The sequence below is a fragment of the Aythya marila genome (assembly GCF_965140915.1).
Source record: "Aythya marila genome assembly, chromosome: 6".
Taxonomy (NCBI): Eukaryota; Metazoa; Chordata; class Aves; order Anseriformes; family Anatidae; genus Aythya; species Aythya marila.
In genome coordinates, this window is record NC_139047.1 from 27,806,433 (window position 1) to 27,827,014 (window position 20,582).

At 37.5% G+C, this 20,582-nt stretch overlaps 1 protein-coding gene across 2 annotated transcripts in view; it reads left to right on the top strand.

Annotated features, from left to right (window-relative positions):
- GYPC (glycophorin C (Gerbich blood group)) overlaps positions 1-14,828 on the top strand; it is a 36,399-nt gene extending 21,571 nt beyond the window's left edge. The window contains exons 2-4 of one of the 2 annotated variants that reach the window (XR_014317820.1): positions 4,630-4,680; positions 7,338-9,603; positions 10,487-14,828. Coding sequence is in view for 1 of the 2 variants with exons in the window: in XM_082763798.1 (XP_082619924.1) it covers positions 4,630-4,680; positions 7,338-7,534 (248 nt within the window). In the remaining variant the exon portion in view is untranslated. The other variant, XM_082763798.1, reaches the window with a different exon arrangement.
- The last annotated feature ends 5,754 nt before the right edge of the window (positions 14,829-20,582 follow it).

Sequence of the window (20,582 nt, forward strand, 5' to 3'; positions counted from 1 at the left end):
TAATAATAATAATAATAATAATAATAATAATAATAATAATAATAATAATATAATTATACATTGTATTATTTTATATAATTTTAATATTTTATATATACATATACTTCATATATATAAAGTAAATATAAAACATGATCTAAAATCCATGCTTTCTACGCTGGGTGGGAGAGAATACCTACATATTTCAGGAACAAATATGCCCCTTCCTCTCACCATGTAAGCAAAATGTCCTGTTTAGTTTGTATCTCTTTACATAGTTATACTTCTAAAGTAGCTTACTGATAGGTCTTGCATCTTTATGAATACCTGAAGGGAGGGGGCAAAGAAGATAGAACCAGGCTCTTTTCAGTTATGCCCAGTGCCAGGACAAGAGGCAACGGGCACAAACTGGCACACAGGAAGCTCCATCTGAACACCAGGAGGCACTTCTGTGCTGTGCGGGTGGCTAAGCACTGGCACGGGCTGCCCAGAGAGGTGGTGGAGTCTCCTTCTTGAAGAACTCCAGAAGCCTTCTAGATGTGGTCCTGGCCAACCAGCTCTGGGTGGCCCTGCTTGAGCAGGGGGTTGGACCAGATGGCCTCTAGAGGTCCTTTTCAAATGTAATCATTCTGTGATCCTGTGATATATCTGGGTTGTCCTAACACTTTGTGTTTCCTTTAAAGTCTTGTTTCCTGATGTCACAAAATTATGCCAAAATTTCACTTTTCATCCACAGAGTGTATTTGGTCTTTGGTACTGTGGAAAAGATCTAGAAAGTAAGACTTTAATGCATCTCAAGCATGAAAGAAAGGGAGAAAAAATTGTATTATTTTAAGGGGATGATCATAATTTTAAGCAGGGAGTGACTTATAGCTTTTAGTGCCTCAGATTTGGAATTTAAAGAACAAAGGAAACTGTCACAACTGCCAGGAGAAACGTATAGCAAAATAAGGAGAGAGCTGAACCTCAAACATTCTCACTGCTGGACCTGCCTTCTTGAAACAAGTGATCCTCATCCAAAGTGAAGTAGAAGCAGTTTAAAATAGAAAAACTATCAAAATTAACAAAATTGAAGTTTTACTGTAAAAAATAAATAAATAAATAAATAAATAAATAAATAAATAAATAAATAAATAAATCACACCTGGAGGAGAAAGTTTAACAGATTTACTGACAAATTTAGCAGGAAAAATCATCACTGGCTACGTTAACATGAAAGCTACTTATACTGGCTTTTCACCTTTGAAGTGCTAAGCCAGAGATCTACTTGCAGTATTACAGTCAGAAACATTCCCAAGGCTTTCAGAGGCTGCTGTATTCTTGGCATGATTTGATAGATAAGAATGAGACAGGTAGCAATTGTCATTCTATTGCAAAAATCCTTATCTGTAAGTTTATGGACAGAACTGGAATTTGATGAATTTCAGGTCATGGCACAAAGGCATTTCTTTCCCTTCATTCTGGCTTTTAGAAACATACTTTCCAACAACAGACAATTTGATTTGTATGTTTTATTCTTGATTTAGCTAACCCATTTTGATGGCCAAGAGTTTTATGAAAAACAAGTTTTCCCAGGCTCGTTGCTTTCTGTGTCTCATGGTAACCAATGGCACTAAATAACAACACTGTCTAAACACATTCGGGACCAGATTGTAGCTATGGACAAGGGCCAGTATAACAGTAAGAGGAAGTTTTGTGGGGGCAGTTTAGCAATAGATAACACAAAAGATGTCCTTGAAACGAAGGCAAATAACCAAAACAGATGCAACAGCAGTTACTGAAGTACAGACATTTGAGTGCTCTGCATGTTAAGAAGAGCAGAATAAAGAAGGTATAAGAGGGCTCCAGCTAACAACATTTGCTCAGCTAAAAATTCTGTATGTTCTATATCTTTTCTGCTTAGGGAACTGAAGATCCAGTCCTACGGCATTGCAATTTATTTCCCTTGCAGGCCAAGCGGAAGTTCAAAAAGAACATGCTGAGATTCTTGGCCAAGCATGTTCCTGTCCGGATGGTGTCTGTTGTCTCACCCTTACTCTGGGAAGATGGCCTCATTTGATGAGCACATGCCTTGCATTTTCCTTAGTCGTGTTTTGTGAAGGGTGATACCATTTCAGTCTTGAATGACACTGATACCTTCCCCCCACCTAGAAATATTATTATATTGCTATGTATCACTTTGCTATTTTTGGACAAAGTAAAATCTCAAGAACTGCAAGACAGGCACTGAGGGTCTCTCTCTCTCCTCCATCATCCTTGCTCCATAACTGTTCTGGGGAGAAGACCCTGGAAAATTCAGGCCGTTGGCTGCAGTGTCCAGACACTCTAAAGGATGCAGCAAAAGTCAACAAAAGCCAGCTGAGAGGACAGTGAGGCTATTCTGGCCTGGTAAAAAAATGGAAACACAAAGGAAAAGTAGGACTCTCATCCTTTCAGTAAAATGAGAACTGTGGTGACTGAAGCCTCATCACAGTGCTAGCTGTTTGCTGAACGGCAAGGACATTGTCAGCTTAACAGATCAGTGCCAACTACGTGATAGCTCAGGATGGGGCCATCACTCTTGTGAAAACTTAGAAAGTACAGTATTGCAATGAAAACTTTTTTGCAAAGTGATGATATTGTAATCCATTTTCAAAAAGCACTTTGGTGGCAACTACCAGAGATAAGGCACCTGCTTGTTATCTGAATCTGAGAGACACATGGAAAGAACAGAAAAGAACTGGTAGTTACTCACCTACCTTTTTATAATTAAATGAATCATGATTTGATCAGGAATTAATGTTTGGAAACAAGTCATGTGGTTAGGGAAGCACTTTAGAATTCACACCTTTAAGTATTTCATTTCTGTAGAGGAGCTTGTTTTTTAGCATGCAGTACATATTTGGTATATTATGAAATACAGAGCAGTTTGACCTTGAAACAATTAATCTCTTCTGAGGCACATGGGTTTTGAATGGATATAGACATAATTAGAGAATTTAAATTACACAAGGCATGCTCAATCTTTCCATCTGGAAGAAAATGTGGAAAGGACATCTGTGGGAGGAGAGGAAAGGCCTTTCTCTTTCCAGAAAAAGAAAAAAAAAAAAAAAAAAAAAGTCCCATGACTGGGAAGAGAGGGATTCTTTGACTCTCAGCTCTCCTCAGTATATTACAATCTGATATGAGACCAGTCATGAGTAAGGAGAAAGCTTCTGATACTATCTTACCCTTGTATTGGCTATCACACATTTAGCCAAAGAGACAGATATCAACCATTTATATCAGTACTACTATCGAGCTTATTAGAAGGATTTGGAATTAACATTTTTACATTTTCAAGAAAACTTTGCTACCTGCTGTATTTACCAATTGGAAGAAAGAGAGGAGAGAGAAAGAGGGAGAGAGAGTGCTCACATAAAACTAGTTGCTTTGTTAGGACAACAAAAGCATTTAGAATTGCAGAAACGATACAATAATTAAAAACTAAAATAAAATAAGAGTGTCCTGTCATAAAACTAGCATGGACAAACCACAGGAATTTATCACCTTCTCAGACACCCACATAATTCAAGAGTACATGAGATGATACCAATGACATGAGATAAAGAGCTGAAAATAAGATGAGATTTGTACCTGGATCATCTACAGAGAAGCTAACAAAGAAATACTCATCTATGTGAATTTACTTTCAATAAAATAAAAAATATTATAAATTTTTCAAAATTTTCAAAATTACTATTTTTCAAAAATAAATTTTCAAAAAATAAAATACTTTTCAAATAATAAGGAGAGAAAAATACTCACTGGTTTTTAGGATTTTTTTTCTTCTTCACTCCAAAACACTGCCTATTCATTAGTTGTTTTGAATATTTTTTGTAAGTTCAATAATTAAATAATCAAAATACAATTCAAATTCTAACTGCTCTTTGAGCACCTTACAACCTTTTAGACCAACTTCTTACACCTTGAAAGGACATGTCAGATACTTCTCTTTTGCTTTCAAATTGCAAAACTATGTATATATTTTTAAAGAATTATAGTCCAGTAAATAAAATAATTTGATTTATCAACACAAAATTCAGACTTACTCGAAGCAAGGACTGTTTTTCACCACATGCATAACGGGATTTTCTTGATCCCAAATGTAGGTTTAAAATAAAATAAATGCTAAGATTAAAAAGAGAATATTCCAGATGAATAAATCCTAATTAAATCAATAGAGCTAAATTAATTTTCAAGATCCAGATCATAGCCTAAAAGCCATAAACAGGAAAATAAATAGGTGTCAATATTTCTTTTCCCAAAAAACTACCTTTCTGAATGTAATCACAGTACCTGAACACTCTTAATTTAATCATTCACTGGAGGATGTTACAGGTAACTGCTCATAATAAACAGTAGGTGTTTCCCTGAGGGCCAGGGTAGTTTCCATAATGTGCTAACTGTTTTTTTTTCTAGTGTTATAGTGAAAGAAAACTATTACAGTACAGCCAGTTCTAATGAGATGTTTCATAAACGTCTTTTGCTAATGAGAGATCTTGTTTAAGTTCTGAATTTCAGAGGTTAAAATAATACAACACCACTAGAACAGTTGATGCTGTTACATGTAATCCAAGTCCTTTTTTTTTTTTCTTTAATTAACTTTTGTATCTTCTGATCTATTTATAGATGCAGACATCGAGAACTCCTCAGCTGGAGCAGATGTGGCTGTTATTGGAGGTAAGTAGCACATCATACTTAGCGGCACCATTAGAATTAAAACAGCAGGATGGTTGGTTTCTTGCATTTTGCAAACCCCCTACTTTGCTGACAAGACAACAGGAGCGGCACAATTAGAGTTAATTAGGCCAGTGGGAAATCTGCTCCCAGAGGGGCTATTGGCAAGATAACGAGATGAGATAATGAGCATAAACCATCGAGCAGTACCACCCCCATCCATTCTTCCTTTTAGACAAGAATCTAAATGTCCAGTAGCAAAGTCAACCTCTGATATTGCTCATCATTCCCTGGTCCAAGACTATCGTATAATACAAAATTGGTGTGACATCTTTGATTTGAATCACACTAACTCACACCAATGGACCCTTTATTCTTACAGAACATACCACAGAGCATTTCCTGGTGTTCCATTAAAGCTCCCTCATGCATTTAAACTAAATACAGTTGTCAGGATAAATGAACAAAGCTATGTTCACAGAGAGAACCCTGTCTTTTTACTTTTATTGTGTTTGTTCATTTCCATGCTAACGCACTAATTTCAGCCATTCACAAGGGGGTATACCAATCATTAGTGCAAATTGGAGAGGTTCTGTTATATTTCCCTCAGGTCCCATCTCCTGTAACTTTAATTTCAGCTTTCTATGAACAAGTAGCAGGTAAATTGATTTGTACTTAGTCCCCTAGGCTTATTAATATTGTGCTATTTCTAAAGCCTATTAAAGCCTCTTGTGTCAAGGGATACCAGTGAGGTCCTAAAAACTGATGAAGCCCCCAGTGCAACTAAGATATTATTGTAAACCTAAAGTTCTCTGTATGAGCAGTTTAATTTCTGCTAGCAATAACTTCACATTCCAGAATCAGGCACCATAAAATCTGTGGGATAGCATTGCAAGCATATTTTTTAAGATAGAGTTATCATTTCTGTTCACATTGCCAATGTTCTGTTCAGTCCCCCGTCTTCACGTCAATAGAATATCCAAAGTTGGTTACTGATGCTGATAAATCGAAAGCTTTGGAGATACCTGCTGCTGACACATATCTTGAACACAGGGGATGGAAGAGATGCACTCTCTACCCACCCTTCATTGTCACTGCAGAATAGCAGGCCTTTCCAGGGAGTGATTCATCTGTCCAAACACAGACATTTGCTTCTAGAACAGGAATCAGCCCCTCTGGTCTACTGATTGTAGAAGAAGCCCAAGAAGACTAACTCAGATGGAGCCTCCTGTACTGTAGATGCCTACAGTTAATCAGATGAAATCCTACCTATTGCATCCTCACAGCAGCCTTACACTCTCCACATACTTTTTTTTTTTTTTTTTTTCCCCTAGGCTTATCCTATTCTGGTGCTTCTTATTGTGTATTTCTTTAATATTTGGTTTACTTCTTTAATCCCCTAGTCCTGGAGTCACAGGAACATAGAATCAGCTCAGTATTGTGTACTTATATAGAATTATAAGCTTATATAGCTTGTTTTTATAATAGTATTATAATTATTATTATTATTATAGTAATTTATATATAATAATAATATTAATAATAATAATTTAGTTTATATAAGCTAAAGAGCTTAGAAGCACATCCAAGTAGTATCTAAAAAGTGTTTTAAAAAAAAAGAGAGAAGGAGAAAAAAATAAATAATGTAAAAATCATAGAAGTTCAATAAATCAGCTTCATAATACTTTATCTATCTTTTGGATTCTTAAATGATCAATTTGATCTGAGAGGAAGGATATAGACCTTGTAGTTTTTTAGCTATTGACTTATCAGTGATGCCTCTTTTTCTGGACTTTCACCTTTCCTCATAGAAAATGAAAAAAGAAAAAAAAAAAAAAAAAAAAGAAAAAAAGAAAAACTCTGGGAAGAGAGGACACGAAGTGTTCTTCTAGTACACAATCATCCCTGGAGAATTACTTTCCTTCACTAGGAGTGCTTCCATTCACAGTTTAGTCCTACACACATTTAGGTTGCCTATGGAAATTTTTGTCCAGTCAACACATGGCTAGTTTTATTTTTTTTAGTTTTTTTTTAGATTAGTTTTAGTCTGGGAGACAGAGAAGTTCTACCCATAACATCCTTCTCCTAGGTGTCACTTCCACATTCATTACAATACAGCTTTCTTAACTAGAGCACAGCATGAGATGGCAGCTCCCAAATATAAAGCAGTACTGCAGGCACATGGCTCCTGCTACTTGTTGAATGTTTCCTAAGAAATATTCAGTGGCCTTTACTCCTCCTGAAATTGAATACACTCAGTTGGGCAGGATCAGGTTTCCCGCAAACTACCTGGGATATATGGTACCATAAAGATGAAAGAAACTTTGTTTTTGTTTTAGGTTGTCATATTTCTTCTCATTGTGGAATGAACTGTGTAGTTCCAGTGAATCCAAGAAAATCAAGCCACTGATTTTGAAAGAAAGCTAGCAAGAATTTGATCTGCATTTCTGCAGTGTGTATACCCCATCTTGCTTTTGACAGTGTCAGCTCATCAGTTTGTTTCATCTGTAATCTGTTCTGACCCTAGCCATTATAACATGTGAATATCTTGTGATACATAGACTTTCCCCTATCAAGTAACTGAAGTTGTGATGCCTGGCTGCAATATTCTGCTTGTATTTTATTACTGACAATGCATTTAACTGGTACCTTTCTTCTAGGTGTGATTGCTGCAGTGGTATTTGTCCTCATTTGCCTATTGGTTGTGATGGTCCGGTACATGTACAGGCATAAGGGCACCTACCACACCAATGAGGCAAAAGGAACTGAGTTTGCTGAAAGTGCTGATGCTGCTTTGAAAAATGACCCTGCTCTCCAGGAAGCTGTGGATGAGAGTAAAAAGGAATATTTCATCTGAGAGGCAAGGATTTCCATGGAGACTTCCCCAAGGGAATCAATCAGAAATACTACATCAACAGAAGTGCTAAGAGATGGATAATATGAAGAAGCAGGCAAGCATCCTAATTGAAAAGTATCTCTTTATTTTGTCACTGGGTTGTTTCTTTCTCTCTGCCCGTGAAGAGCTAAATGCCAGATACTTGCCTGTTGATTTTATTAGCAACACAGCTGGTCACAGTTGAAATCAATATCAGATAAGAAGAAACAAAATCTCAGTATGAGTGATACACCAAAAGCAGATAACGATAGCAAATGTCAAGCCTTGACATTTGGTGAAAATAGCAGATGCCAATGGAAAACATCCTCTTGGAGTTAATGATGCATCCTATGCTGATATTATACAGAACTACCTGAAATTGAATTTGAAATGGTCACAGAAAAAAAAAAAAAATCAACATTAAACTAGATAAAGCTGAGGCAGCTGGAACAAATAAGCTTTGTTGCCCAGATATCTCCCCCCTCCTCTTAAAAGTGCCATTTTATTGGCACAGGAGACTTTGTTTGTTGGGAATTTAGATGGGGACTTTTCTTTTTTGAATTTTTAGAATTTTAAAAACATAAAAGTCAAAGAGACTTCAAAGAAACAAAACTGTTGAAAACCATGGAAAATGTAAGAATGAAGGATTTATTTCTAACTTGCTCTGCATGGCAGCTTGAGAACTGCAAAATGTTGGAATTTAAACTGTAGAAAATAACAGTCAGTAGACTTGCAAATATATTTCCAATTAGTTGGTAGGTTCCCTGTATGCATGCAGGGAATAGATGGGTATTAAAAGGTAAAGCATCTTGGTTTGAGCAGGCCTTTTGAAACAGTGGAGCTCAGCTAGATTTTTTTCAAGTAAGATATTTTTGCCCAAGTATTTATTTATTTATTTGTTTTGCATTGGAAAATACTCTCAGACACCCCCTTGCAAGATTTTGGATTTCTGCAAGAACAGGAATTCAGTTCTGGTGCATATACTGATAAATCTTTTGTAAACGCAACTGTAAGACTGTCACTAAAAAGAAGTTTGTTCATCTGAATGCCACCGGCTTGTATTGATGTCTCCATCTGTAAGGACTCTGTATATCCTTTGCATTGTCCTAGATAAGAGAGTTACACTGACCATCAGTGCTTTAATATAAATAAATAAATAGATTAGTCACAGTGGTTCACATGAAAAGATTTTATTCCTTGCCTAAAAATCAGTGGTGATGAGTTTCTGTAACCCAGTAAGCCAGCTTCCTAATTGAAGTCCACAATTAGCTCCAGAAATAAGATAATTGTTTTCTGTACCTGCTCATCCCCATTTGCAATGGTTCCCTGGACTACTGAAAATAGAGGGGAAGAAATAAAAGATAAAAAAAAAAAAAAGGAACTGATGAGCTCTGCTCGACTCAATATGTTTTTTCCTGTGTTTCGATCTCTATATATAAGCATGTGTATATATACATGTATACACACACATATAAAATCATCTACAACTGCTTTCAAGACACACTTGTGATCACTTCTTGACACCAAAGCTTGAAAGCTCCTGGATACATTATTGATGTTGGCCACAAAAATGTTATAGTGAAAAGACATCAGCGCAAGAAAAGACTGTGATGACCCAAGTGGGGATATTTTCATCTTTTCAACCACAAATGCAGTCTTTTCTTAGTACCTGAAGTAGATGGACTTTGAATTACTCTTAAAATACCAATACCTTAGATCTTGAATCTCCATGTGTTTGCATTTTAACCAAAGAATATCAAAATCTTGCCAATTTTACTAAATGCTTAAGATATTTTTTCATAACATACTGTTGCATAGCTACATTCTATTCTGTGGCTAGTTCAGTACAACATGCATGCAACCCAGCACTAGCAGAGCTCAAACATGACTGTTTTCTTCTAGGATACATTACTATTTTAATCTTTTTACTGCTTTTGAAAAGGAATCTGTTTTTATTTTTCTGGGACAAGTGTTGGAGAAACTGAATAATCTTAGCTGTAAGACTGAGTTTGTAAAACTGAAGATTCCTGACCCTCCAGCTCAATAAGAATGTAAGTATTGCCTCTGAGGAGAGGGTAAATAGGGTGACGTGAGCTCCGCTGGATCTCTCACACAAGCCATGTGAACACCAAAAATCTTTCTTCAAGTGCTATCAGGACCTATAAAAGACTGCCAACCTTTCATCACCTTCTGTACACTTTCATCTACCCAGAACTGCCTGATGTAGGTTTGGCTGTTGAAAAACATTGACTTTAGAGCAAGGTGTGAGGATCATGAGGAATAAATTTTCAGCTTTTTTTTGAGCCCAGTCATGAAATTCTGTTTTTTGTTGTTTTTGCTTGTTTGTTTGTTTCTTTGCAACTTGATCCTGATGCTTCTAATTAGACAACTGTGACATACCTGTTTCAACATGGGAAAATCTGAATTAGTGTCTCTTTTGGTGGAAGGTTGAGTATTTTAATTATGAAGTGGATTGAGACAGTGGTTAACTACACACATTTGAACTACAGTAGTCAGATTTTCTGGTGATACAACATGAATTGAGCAGAACTCAGCCAATTCTTACCAGTTCAGTCAATGCCAAACTTTTCTGTCATTGCTTTCCCTAACTGAATGCAACTACTAGTCTTTGACTATATCCCTTCTTAGTAGCTTAATTAAATCTCTTTATCCTACTTTCCCTATTCATCCATGCTAACAAACTGTACAGCAACAGCTTCCCTATCAGTAATGAACCACTCTGAATGTTTGCAGAGCAGTGACTCTGGCATGAGCTACAGTTTCAGCTAGTTTATTTTTTTTTACAGTGTTCTTTTGGGTTCCAGGACTTTGTGTGTTTAGAAATGACTCAAGCATGCTGAACAGAGAAAATAGATATTTTTTTTTTTGGCAATTTTCTGTTTATTTGTATGTTGTTTTTTTTTTTTTTTTCAGGACAAACTTTGCTTTGTAATGAAGAAAGCCCATGACATCTGAATGACTGGCAGAACTCTAATGACTTCATCCTGCTTTTTTACTCATACAATAACTCCGCTGTCTTGAGTCATTCAATTTAGTTGTAAAAAGAGTGCATTACAAACTTCCTATTGCTTTTAGAACTAATAATTAGCAAAACATCCTTCTGCAAGCAACATGCTGTGCTAAAGCAAATACTATGTACAACATCAAGATGTCTCGGTTGGCAGCCGTATCTTTTCATAAGCAATGATCAATTGATTTTAACAATTTGCTTCCTGAATAGGAGAAGTAAGGAAACAGGCTGCTCTTTTGCTGAGGGTCCAGTTGTCCTGCAACTCTCTGGTGCCACATTTCCCTAACCATGCCTTCATTTCTCACGTGCAGTCACCCAGGCTCCCAGCAAGATCCCCCTTGACTTCCTATGGCATCCCTACAACTGACCATTTACTTGCTTATTCATTTATTTTGTTATCATTGAGGATGCTATGTCTGTCTCTGATGGCTAAGAGCCAATTTTCACAAAAGTTTTAACTTTAGACTTCCCATCCAGTGTCAAGTTTGATCATACCTGCCCAACCTGGTCTCAGATTGATTTACAAAGTTTACATTTGACACATTTTTCACAGAAAAGGGGTCTAAAACTAGTATTGCAAACTCTGGTTAGTTAAATTGAATGCCATAAACCTCCAGCATTCACTAAACAAGGGATCAGGATGATGATTCCTGAAGCAGGAATTTTGTCCTGATTCCTTAATTCTTTGTGAAAACTTCTGGAATCCCACCATGCACTGAAAGCTATAGCCATTTTTATGTGTTGTTTTTTTTTTTTTCTTTTCTTTTTTTCTTTTTTTCTTTTTTATGTTTATGTAATAAAGAAAAAAAGAAAAAAAAAAAAGGAATTTCACTTCCCATATTCTCATATTCTATATTCTCCTGTCCTGCCTTAACATCTGGAATTGCATTTCTTGTAATTTTGTAGAATACCTGAATCCTCCCCTGCACTAAAACAACTGCTTATTAGTGCCAGCACCTGTAGCTCAGCAGGGCAATTCTATCCAAAAGCAGTTAGTCCCAACCAGGTATCTGCCTACCATGTCTTAGACCTGGTACACATTTTTTTCTGAGGCGTGGCCACTGTCATTCCAGGTTTCCCTGGGGCCAAAGTGCCATTGCACATTAATGCTGTCCTGCAGAGGACTTAAACATTTTTATTCTTTTTAGAACAAAAGGACCAAATCACTTTGTGAGTCTATTAAAAATAATATCATAGGATTTCCTTAGAAACATCAACATGGATTTTTCTTTTAAATCAAATCTAGAAATCATTGGAAGAACACCACAAAGGGAAAATAAAAAGGACTGTTCTCATTCAGCAGGGAATGCAGAAAAAAATACCGTAACATTTATAGCAGAAGGATAAGTAGGATAGCATTGTAAGCCACAGCCTGCGAGTATTCCTTACAGAGTACAGGAAACGCTGATACAAGATGTAAATTAGTAAAAAGATACAGAGTGGGAGAAGATAACTAGATGCCAATAAAGATGTAGAGTTTTTTTGTTTTTTTTGTTTTTTTTTTAATCAAACAAAATAGATAGTGCTCTTTGAAAATATCAAAGTGCATTTGTTGAAGGTAAATGCTGACAACAAATTTCTTTGAATTATATGAGGTGTTTGAATTCCTTGCATGTGCCAGTCCAATCAAAAAATGTTAGAAAATAAACACCAAAAGAGCACCCTTATTAAATATATTAAGAGCTGTTTATTGCATTTTCTAAAATCTCTGTTTTTCACATAAGAAGGCTTTGTGTGCTTTGAAAATGCAGAAGCTTCACAGCAGCAGTTCATAAAAGACAGAACACTAAAGAACCCCTGAACAAGCAAGGAACACATATTTAAGGTCTGGAAATTCAGGTAGTTAATAAAGGAAATTAATGATATCAAAGAAAAACTCAAATAGTGAGTAAAAATTCCAGCCATATTACAAAGAAATGAAATGCTTATGGTAGTAGAGGTCTTTCTCTAGTTCAAGATATTGTCAGTGACTGGAAATATGTAATCATTATTCTATGCGATGGTTCCCTGTGTGGCTGGGATAAAATTCCACTGAATTCTACAGAACAAGAATTTCACTGACTATATTTATTCTTCTTGCAATAAAATTGTATTCCCACCCAAGTCAGAAAGAAACACTCTAAATTAAGGTAGAAAACTTTAAAAGAGCTGATCTTTCAGTATAATCTAACTTTTTACATCATTTTTCTGTTTGTTTTTTTTTCAATCTGTACACATGGTTAAAAAATCTGATATACTGTATTAAAGTCTATTTGAATTGCAGCATTGCTATGACAAGAAGAGCAGATACAGCATTCAAAGCTCACTGCTGGTTGTATGTTAAAACTGACTATAATGTTTGTATTTTTCAAAGCTATTAATACACGGTTGTTGTAAATTACTTTGAATTGAAAAAAGGCAAAAATATAAATAAATACATAATAACATTATAATTAAAGTTGTAGCTTTCAGCATTTAAAAGACTGTTCTCATGCTTTTGTTTGCCTTTAAAATGTCATGAGCTTTTAGAATCACCAATTATATTGTTTACCTAAGAACGTAGATCAAAAAGGATAAGTAGGACAGAATTTTTCTTAATAGTGCATACTAACTCTAAAAGATACACTGCTAGTGTTTGTATTAAAAAAGCAACAGAAGCTTTTGATAGATACAGGAAGGAGTCAAAATTCAAATAAGGAATCAAACAATTACTGTCTCTGAAGGAACACTGCCCCATGGATGTCAATGTGGATCTGTATGTTGGTTATCTAAGGCATGGTGTTTGTAAAAATTCTAAGCAGGCTCATAAACATTTAATGAATATTTACTGATGGATGGCTTGCCTTCCTCACAGCTGCTATTACCAAGTGCAAACACTTTTGTTTAACACTTCTGTTTCGTTCTTCGTGCTTTCCATACTTCTGTTTTAACTTAGTATGTCCCCAGTTAAAGAATACAGAGGCTAAGCCTAGTGTAATATTTATTGTTATTTCGCTTCTGCCACTTTTTTTTTTTTTTTTTTTTTTACAAAGATCATTGCTGATGGTGGGAAAAACAAATAAATAAATAAATAAATACATATATATATATATAAAGGCTCTTAAGCAACATGCTATTCATGCTATTGGGTCAAATAATGCCTCTAAATGGTTACGTCTTGCAGGGTACCAGAAAGATAGTGGATCATGTAAGCTTTAATATCTATAAGCAAAGAAGTTGAGGTAAGAACAGCTCTTCTTTTGGACCTTTCATGTGCCACAGGACTTTCATGTTTAGGACTGCCAGCAGTAGCCGAATGGTTCATTAGCAGTGCTCTTGCTGGGATGACAAGCAGGGGGTAGAAGTACTGAAGAACACCCACTGGATCCTCCAAGATTAGTCAGACCATATGATATTTTGACCTTGACTTCCTAACACATCTAACAGTGAGATTCAATGTTATTGGAGGTGCTTCAGCAACCCAAATCTGTGATGGCTTGTACTGTTAACAGCAGCAGCACATGGTATGTAATTCCATGGAGACTAGCTATTGGCTGTTTGCCAAGAAATAATTAAAGTGTGTTGGGACCAAATTCTCTCTTTATGGATGATCAGTATTTGACAAGTTTACAGCTGAAACAAAGAGCTGAGTAAAGAAAAAAAAAAAAAGAAAAAAAAAAGGAAGCCATGTGAAAATAAGTGTTCAGCAGTACATTACATAGTGACATTCGACACACATGTATGATTTCCTTCAAATCTCTTCAATCATCTATGCTGAACCTAGAGTTGGTACTGAATATTCTGACTACAACAAGAAAGAAAAGGGTCCAAGACCTTGCTGTAATCAACTTGTTTCCCAGCAAAGATTTTAATTAACATTTCTATTTCAGCTTAAAAAAAAAAAAAAAAAAAAAAAAAAAAAAAAAAAGTAACACCCAGCTTTCTTCAGCTAGTCTTGCTAAGGCTGCACAAAGAGAGGTTTTCTAATTTTTGATCTTTGGCTAATGACCAGGAAGACTTGAGTGGTGACTCAGTCTACAGTATCTTGGAAAAAAAGTATCTAATCTCCCAGGAGGATTGCTAGCAGATTTACTTGAAAGCTCTTTTCTCTGTGACATATGGATATGCTGATAAAATGCAACTCAACACCACATTCTCAGTTACTGAGAACAATCATCTTTATCCGTTCTAACACCTAATGGAGTGATCAATAGTATTTTAATAAAGCCTGCTCTAGATCATTTTTAATTCAAATAAGATTTTATATTGTATTTCAATTAAATTACATTTTCTGCCATTCTTTAGTGTCAATTTCTGCTTTCCTTTCCATTCATATTTTTTTTTTTCATTAAAGTATTTGTGGCTCTCAAGGCTCCCCATACCTTTTCTAATGTTGCTGTAATGTCATGCATAAATAGAACCTTGCACTCAAAACTTCTATACCACTGAAATCTCTTCATTCCCTTCTGTTCAAAAGCAGCACAGCTTACCTGCCAGAACAGAAGTGGAAGAATCAGAGAGATTATTACATCTCTCAGCTTTCTGGTGAAGGGATAAAGACCATCATTCCATGAAGGGAGCTCAGGACTCTCTCAGTCTTTTTTTTTGCATGACATGAGTGATGCTTCTGACACCAGGATGTAAGAAAGCAGAATGAAAAATGAAAGGCATGGCACAGAATCAGGAACAAGATGATTCCCCTGAACAGCAAGGTGCTGAACACATGCCAAAAGTTAAGCCACAAGAATCAGTCATAGAGACTTCTGCCCAGCTCCCAAATAATTATTTTTCTTACTCTTCTCATTCAATATCTCTCCTCCCTCCTTCCCCCCAAAACCCATCTGGCAGCTGTGTTTAAGTTTAACCAGATCTCTCATCTCTGCAGCTGTACTGACTGCAATGAAAAATGAATTACAGGCCCAAGTAGCAGAGCAAATAGTTCAGGATCAGATTACTTTAAACCTTATCTGACCTACCGTTATGTGTACTCACTGTCCAACTCAGAGGTATAAGTTACACAGGTTTTTAAAACCCGTCTCAATTTTTTTCATTTTGCCCCATCCCTCCAGCCAAGTTTTTGTCCTCTCATGCTGTAGGATCAGAAAGTTTCTGATTACATTCTGGCTGATCTGTTCAGACATCTAGTTCTGGGGAGAATAAGGGGATTATTGATGCTTTATTTGTCTCTCAAAATCAAAAACTATAACTTAATAAAAGTTTTGTCAAACCCATACAAATACTGGTGTATCACTAAAGAAGGTAATGACACAGTCCTGAAATGAAGGTCACAGTCCCAGAATAAGTCAGCCTCCCTACCCAAATCAGGGGGACACTGAAGGTGTAAAAGAAAACTTTACCAGAATATTGTTCAGGCACGGACCAAACAATAAGTTTTCAGTAAAACAACTTCTTGGCTGAAGTAGAATTATTTTTGGAAAAAATAAAAAAAAATAAAAAAATAACTCTTAATTCCTCATAATCGTCTTACTCTTGATTTCAGGGAGAAATAAACATTTAGTCTGAGGAAAAAGTAGTTTTAACTAAACAAGGGAATATGAGGTCATTATTCATATTATTCCTACGACATTATTCCTACAACAACTTATTTTCTAACAGTTCTGCTCTGTATGGTAAAATTTTCACAAAGACAAACTAATATTTTTGTTTCATTTTCCCCCTGCTGTATCATTTGTGGAAAGTGTTTGTGTCATTTTATCTAATAATCATTCATCTTGTGCAGTGTCTTCTCAGGTCTTGCCCTCTCGCTTTACATGCAGTGGGTTGAGGCGGAGAAAATATATATAATCATTCATTTCCCTTCCCTGCCTAGCCATGAGTACAGGGAGGAGTTCACATCTTCCAGGGGTTCTTTTTCATTTTGTTGGTATTGTTATGGAAAATTAAAATTCTGAGAAAATGCCATACAGTTTCTTGAAATTATGTATTTTATATCTATATATATCTGCAGTCATTACTGAGAGTAGCTGCAAGAGCATATCTTTGTTTTTTATCTGGTAACTATCTGGAGACATTTTCCAGTATTGGCTTTTCCACACGTTTGCCGTGAGTGCAAGTTTAACACTGTATTTCTTATGTCCTTCTAAGTTTTCAAGCAGTATTCTTCCAGAAAGCTTGAGAAAATTAAAGCATCATCTTTCAGAGCAAGGCTGCATAAGGATGGATTAGGATCATGGCACATTCTGTTGCTACTAGTAGCTTTCTGGGATTTTCATTTCATTTGAGTTGGCAGTCAAAGCTGACTTCAGATTTCCTTTTGGATTTCCTCTCTAAGGTCTGTTCTGTAGAATCATAGTCATAGAATGCTTTGGGTTAAAAGTGACCTTAAAGAACATCTAGTTCCACCCACCCTGCCATGGGCAGGGAGACCTTCCACTAGATCAGACTGCTCAAAGCCCCATCTAACTTGAAGAAGAAGACCAGAAAACTCTTTAGATTGTGTAAATAAGCCAAAAGCTTCACCTATCTCAGGTAAAGCTCAATTATTCCAAACAATAACATTTAGTGATTTAATGTCTTCCACAAAGTTGCAGGCTTCTACAGTTATACATGCTGGTACCTTAAAAGCCACTGGTCATAAAGAGAATTGAATGTTTGACCACTCGGGCTAAAAGCAGAAACTTCCTCAAGTTTAGCAAAGCAATTAAAAGCTTCTAGCTGAGACTGGTGCCCCTCAGATCCCTAGTGTGTCAGAAACACTTAATACATGGAAAGTGTATTGGTGCATGCATTGGAATATAAAAAATACAAGTGTCTTCCTGCAAGCCTCTATTTCCCACAGCACGATATGTATTCAGCAAGTATGACTTTTCAATAACCTATACCAAATATCACTTTTAGTACTCTCTGCCCCAACAAGAAGTTGTCATGATGACATTTTCTCCCATTGCAACTAGCAAATTTCTGATGAGGCTTTCTTCAACTGTGCAGTATCTTGTAGACAATGCAGGAGCACCACAAGCCTTCTGTGAGTTAAGGAGCAAAAAAAACAATGACTTACCCAGAAGAGCATTGACATTTACTCTTATAAGTCATTTGCTTATCAAAGTCACTTAAACTAGAAATTTATTCCAGAGAATGTTCAATTTGCAACATATCAACAATTAAATGGTTAAATATTGGATTATTTTTCTATAGTTCTCTGAAGAAAAAAAAAAAAAAAAAAAAAAAAAAGTAGCCAGTGCACCTATTAAAATTATTTCTTACCTGAAAAATATACTATTAGTTAAAAGCAAGTGACATGCATTGTCAGTACTGCAAAGCTCAGGAAGTGAAACTCCTTGCCAAGATGAAAAACTTTCTAAAGGCTTGTAAACACCTGAAGCCACAAAATCTACTGACTTTAAAGCCAAATGGTTGTGATTTCTCATGCCCACCTAATTAAGGACACTGGAATGGAGGACAAAAGCAACCAGCCATCCCAAGAAGTCTATGACATGAATTATACAGGATGATTTGGCCAGATTAGCATTTCCAGCCAAAAAGGAAAAAGTCTATGAGGTGTTGGGAAAGCAGGAGTGAGGGACTCCATTTGTCCTATGAGCAAGGCACTGAGTGTTTCCAGATTTGTAATGAGACTTAAGTGCACTTTTTTTTTTTTTTCCTTTTAATGCTGTATATATTATAAGCAATATGTCTTTGCTGATGAAATTCCTGATAGGAGTAAAATAAAACAATCCCTCCAGAGATACATATCTGTCTGCTCCAGATGGGTACATGCAGCTGTTGGGGCACAGAGTATTACACAATCTACTCATGACTCATTTATCATATCAGTGTAAGGTTACGTAGAAGGAGACTATCTGCTCCTTTGAGGGGACCTGGTCAAGGACCTTTTCCAATGCAGCAAGGGATAATAAGAAAGGGAGATAGTAATAGGAATTACTTTTGTACTAATTGGTAAGAAAATAGATGGAATGTGGAAATGTTGATTCAAGCAAGGTTGTCTGTGTGAGGATGTCTGGACTGAGATTATAAGAAGTAAAGAAGGTGGAACAATAAGCAAAATGCTGAGGCACAGACCTGACCAAGCAAAAATGGAGACAATGACAAGAAACAAACCTCCCACTCACACTGGTTGATGGGCTGTCAAACTACAGGAGCTGCTTCCAGAATGATCAATCTGGAATCACATCTGATAAGATTGTGGACCAAGGGGCCCCAGAATGAGAGGTTACAGAAAGCTGAAGAGCTCTGCAAACCCACAGAGGCACGTACAGGGGAAGGGAGAACAAAAGGAAAGGAGAAGGGATAGGTAGAAAAGTGTATAAAAGGTCTGGATGCCTGTAAAACAGGGTGGGCTAGTATTTGTCTGGGCACACCTGATCACCACACTGTCATCTCATATTTACTCATTAAATCTTTTCATAACTATCTGTCTCTGCATTTTAGCACTATCTTTCCTGTGTGTATGCATGCTGAAAGGACTATGTGCCAGCTACTGGCAAGAGCTGTGTGTGGGTGCGAGTGGAATTCATGCCAGCTACTGGAGTCAGGCCGAGGATGTAGGCCTGCAGGCTGTGGTGCCAGCTACTGTAGCAAGTGAGGGTCCTAGGGTCAGCAGCTGGAGGGTCCATAACTCTCTGGATCTGAAAGAGTCCTACAGACTTTGTGTTCAGAAAACCAACTACTGGGGACATGCACTGAGTGAACAGATGCCAAATAATGAAGTCAGGCCAGGGCTGTAAGGCCTGTGGACTGCGGTGACAGTTACTGGAGTGAGTAAAGATCCTAGCATCAGAAGTTGGATGGTCCTTTCCCGATTTAGGGAGGGGTCTACAGACTTTGAGCCCAGAGTGCTAGCTACTGGGGACCTGTGTGAGTTAACTGGGTCCCAGCTCCTGAAGTCAGGCCAGGAGTGTAGGACCACAGACTGTGGTGCCAGCTACTGGAGCAAGTAGGGTCCTAACATCAGCTACTGGAGCATGTGGGAGGGTCTTCTACTCCCCCCATGAGGAGGGGACTACTCCTCTCCTAGACATGAGGCTGGAGCACTGTGTGTCCACAAGCCAGGTACTGGGAGAAGACTGGCGTGAGTGAGGCAGGTGTGGGCTCTGTGATGGCAGCTGGAGCAGAGCCATGGAGCCTGGTGTGGAGAGCAGAGCCTGTGTGCCTGGTGCTGGCTGCTGCAGGGGGGAAAGTGTCTGCATCTTCCCCAGACTACCATGTGTGGGTTGTTTGTGTGTATTCGCAAGCAAAATTCAAGCAGGACCTGCTGGCAAGTAGCAGAATCTTGGCTACTTGCCTGGGCTGGGGCATCAGGTATACAGGGGTGTCTATGTTGGTACTCTCAGCAGGATTTGCAAATGTGGTGTGCCTGAGGGATGAGTGTGTGTATTTGCAGCAAATTTCAAGCTGGACTAGTCAAAAAGTAGGCAACCCATGAATGAGGTAAAATCAGGTTAGGGGCCCAGGATCCAGGCAAGGCTGCTAGATGGACAGAGGAGCTGTGCTGGGGCTGAAAGGATCCATGGATGTGTGTGTGTGTGTGTGTGCTTGCGAACCTAAAGAGTGCTGTGAACCTTCACTAGTGAACTTTTTTCTCTATCAGCTGGGAAGGACAAGGGAGACTTCGATGTCTGTGACCATGTTGTATGGGAGTCCGGTGTTTAAGCACCATTGAAGGCAGTCCTTGCCTTGGAGGGCCTGTGTGACCATTCATATCAGTGTCCTCTCTGTGTCTGTGTGTCTCTGGGATAGCAAAGATGAGCACATATCAGTTGCATTTGCAAGGGGAAAGTAGCAGCTACATCCCCCAGCCTGGGCAGAGACCCCAGATCTGGCATGGGGCTGGGCCCCAGGAACCAAACAGAAGGGGTCCTGGGCCAGAGCAGCTGGAGGAGACCACCACACTCATCACCTTGCTTAATTGTCAGTAGCTGTTGTGGCTGCTAAACTAGCCTAATCCAAGCAGTATTTCCACAGGCAAAACCTGAATGCAAATACAAAAAAAAACCAACCAACCAAACAAAACTCAAAAATCATAAAACAACAACAACATAAAAAGGGGGGGGGGGGGGGGGG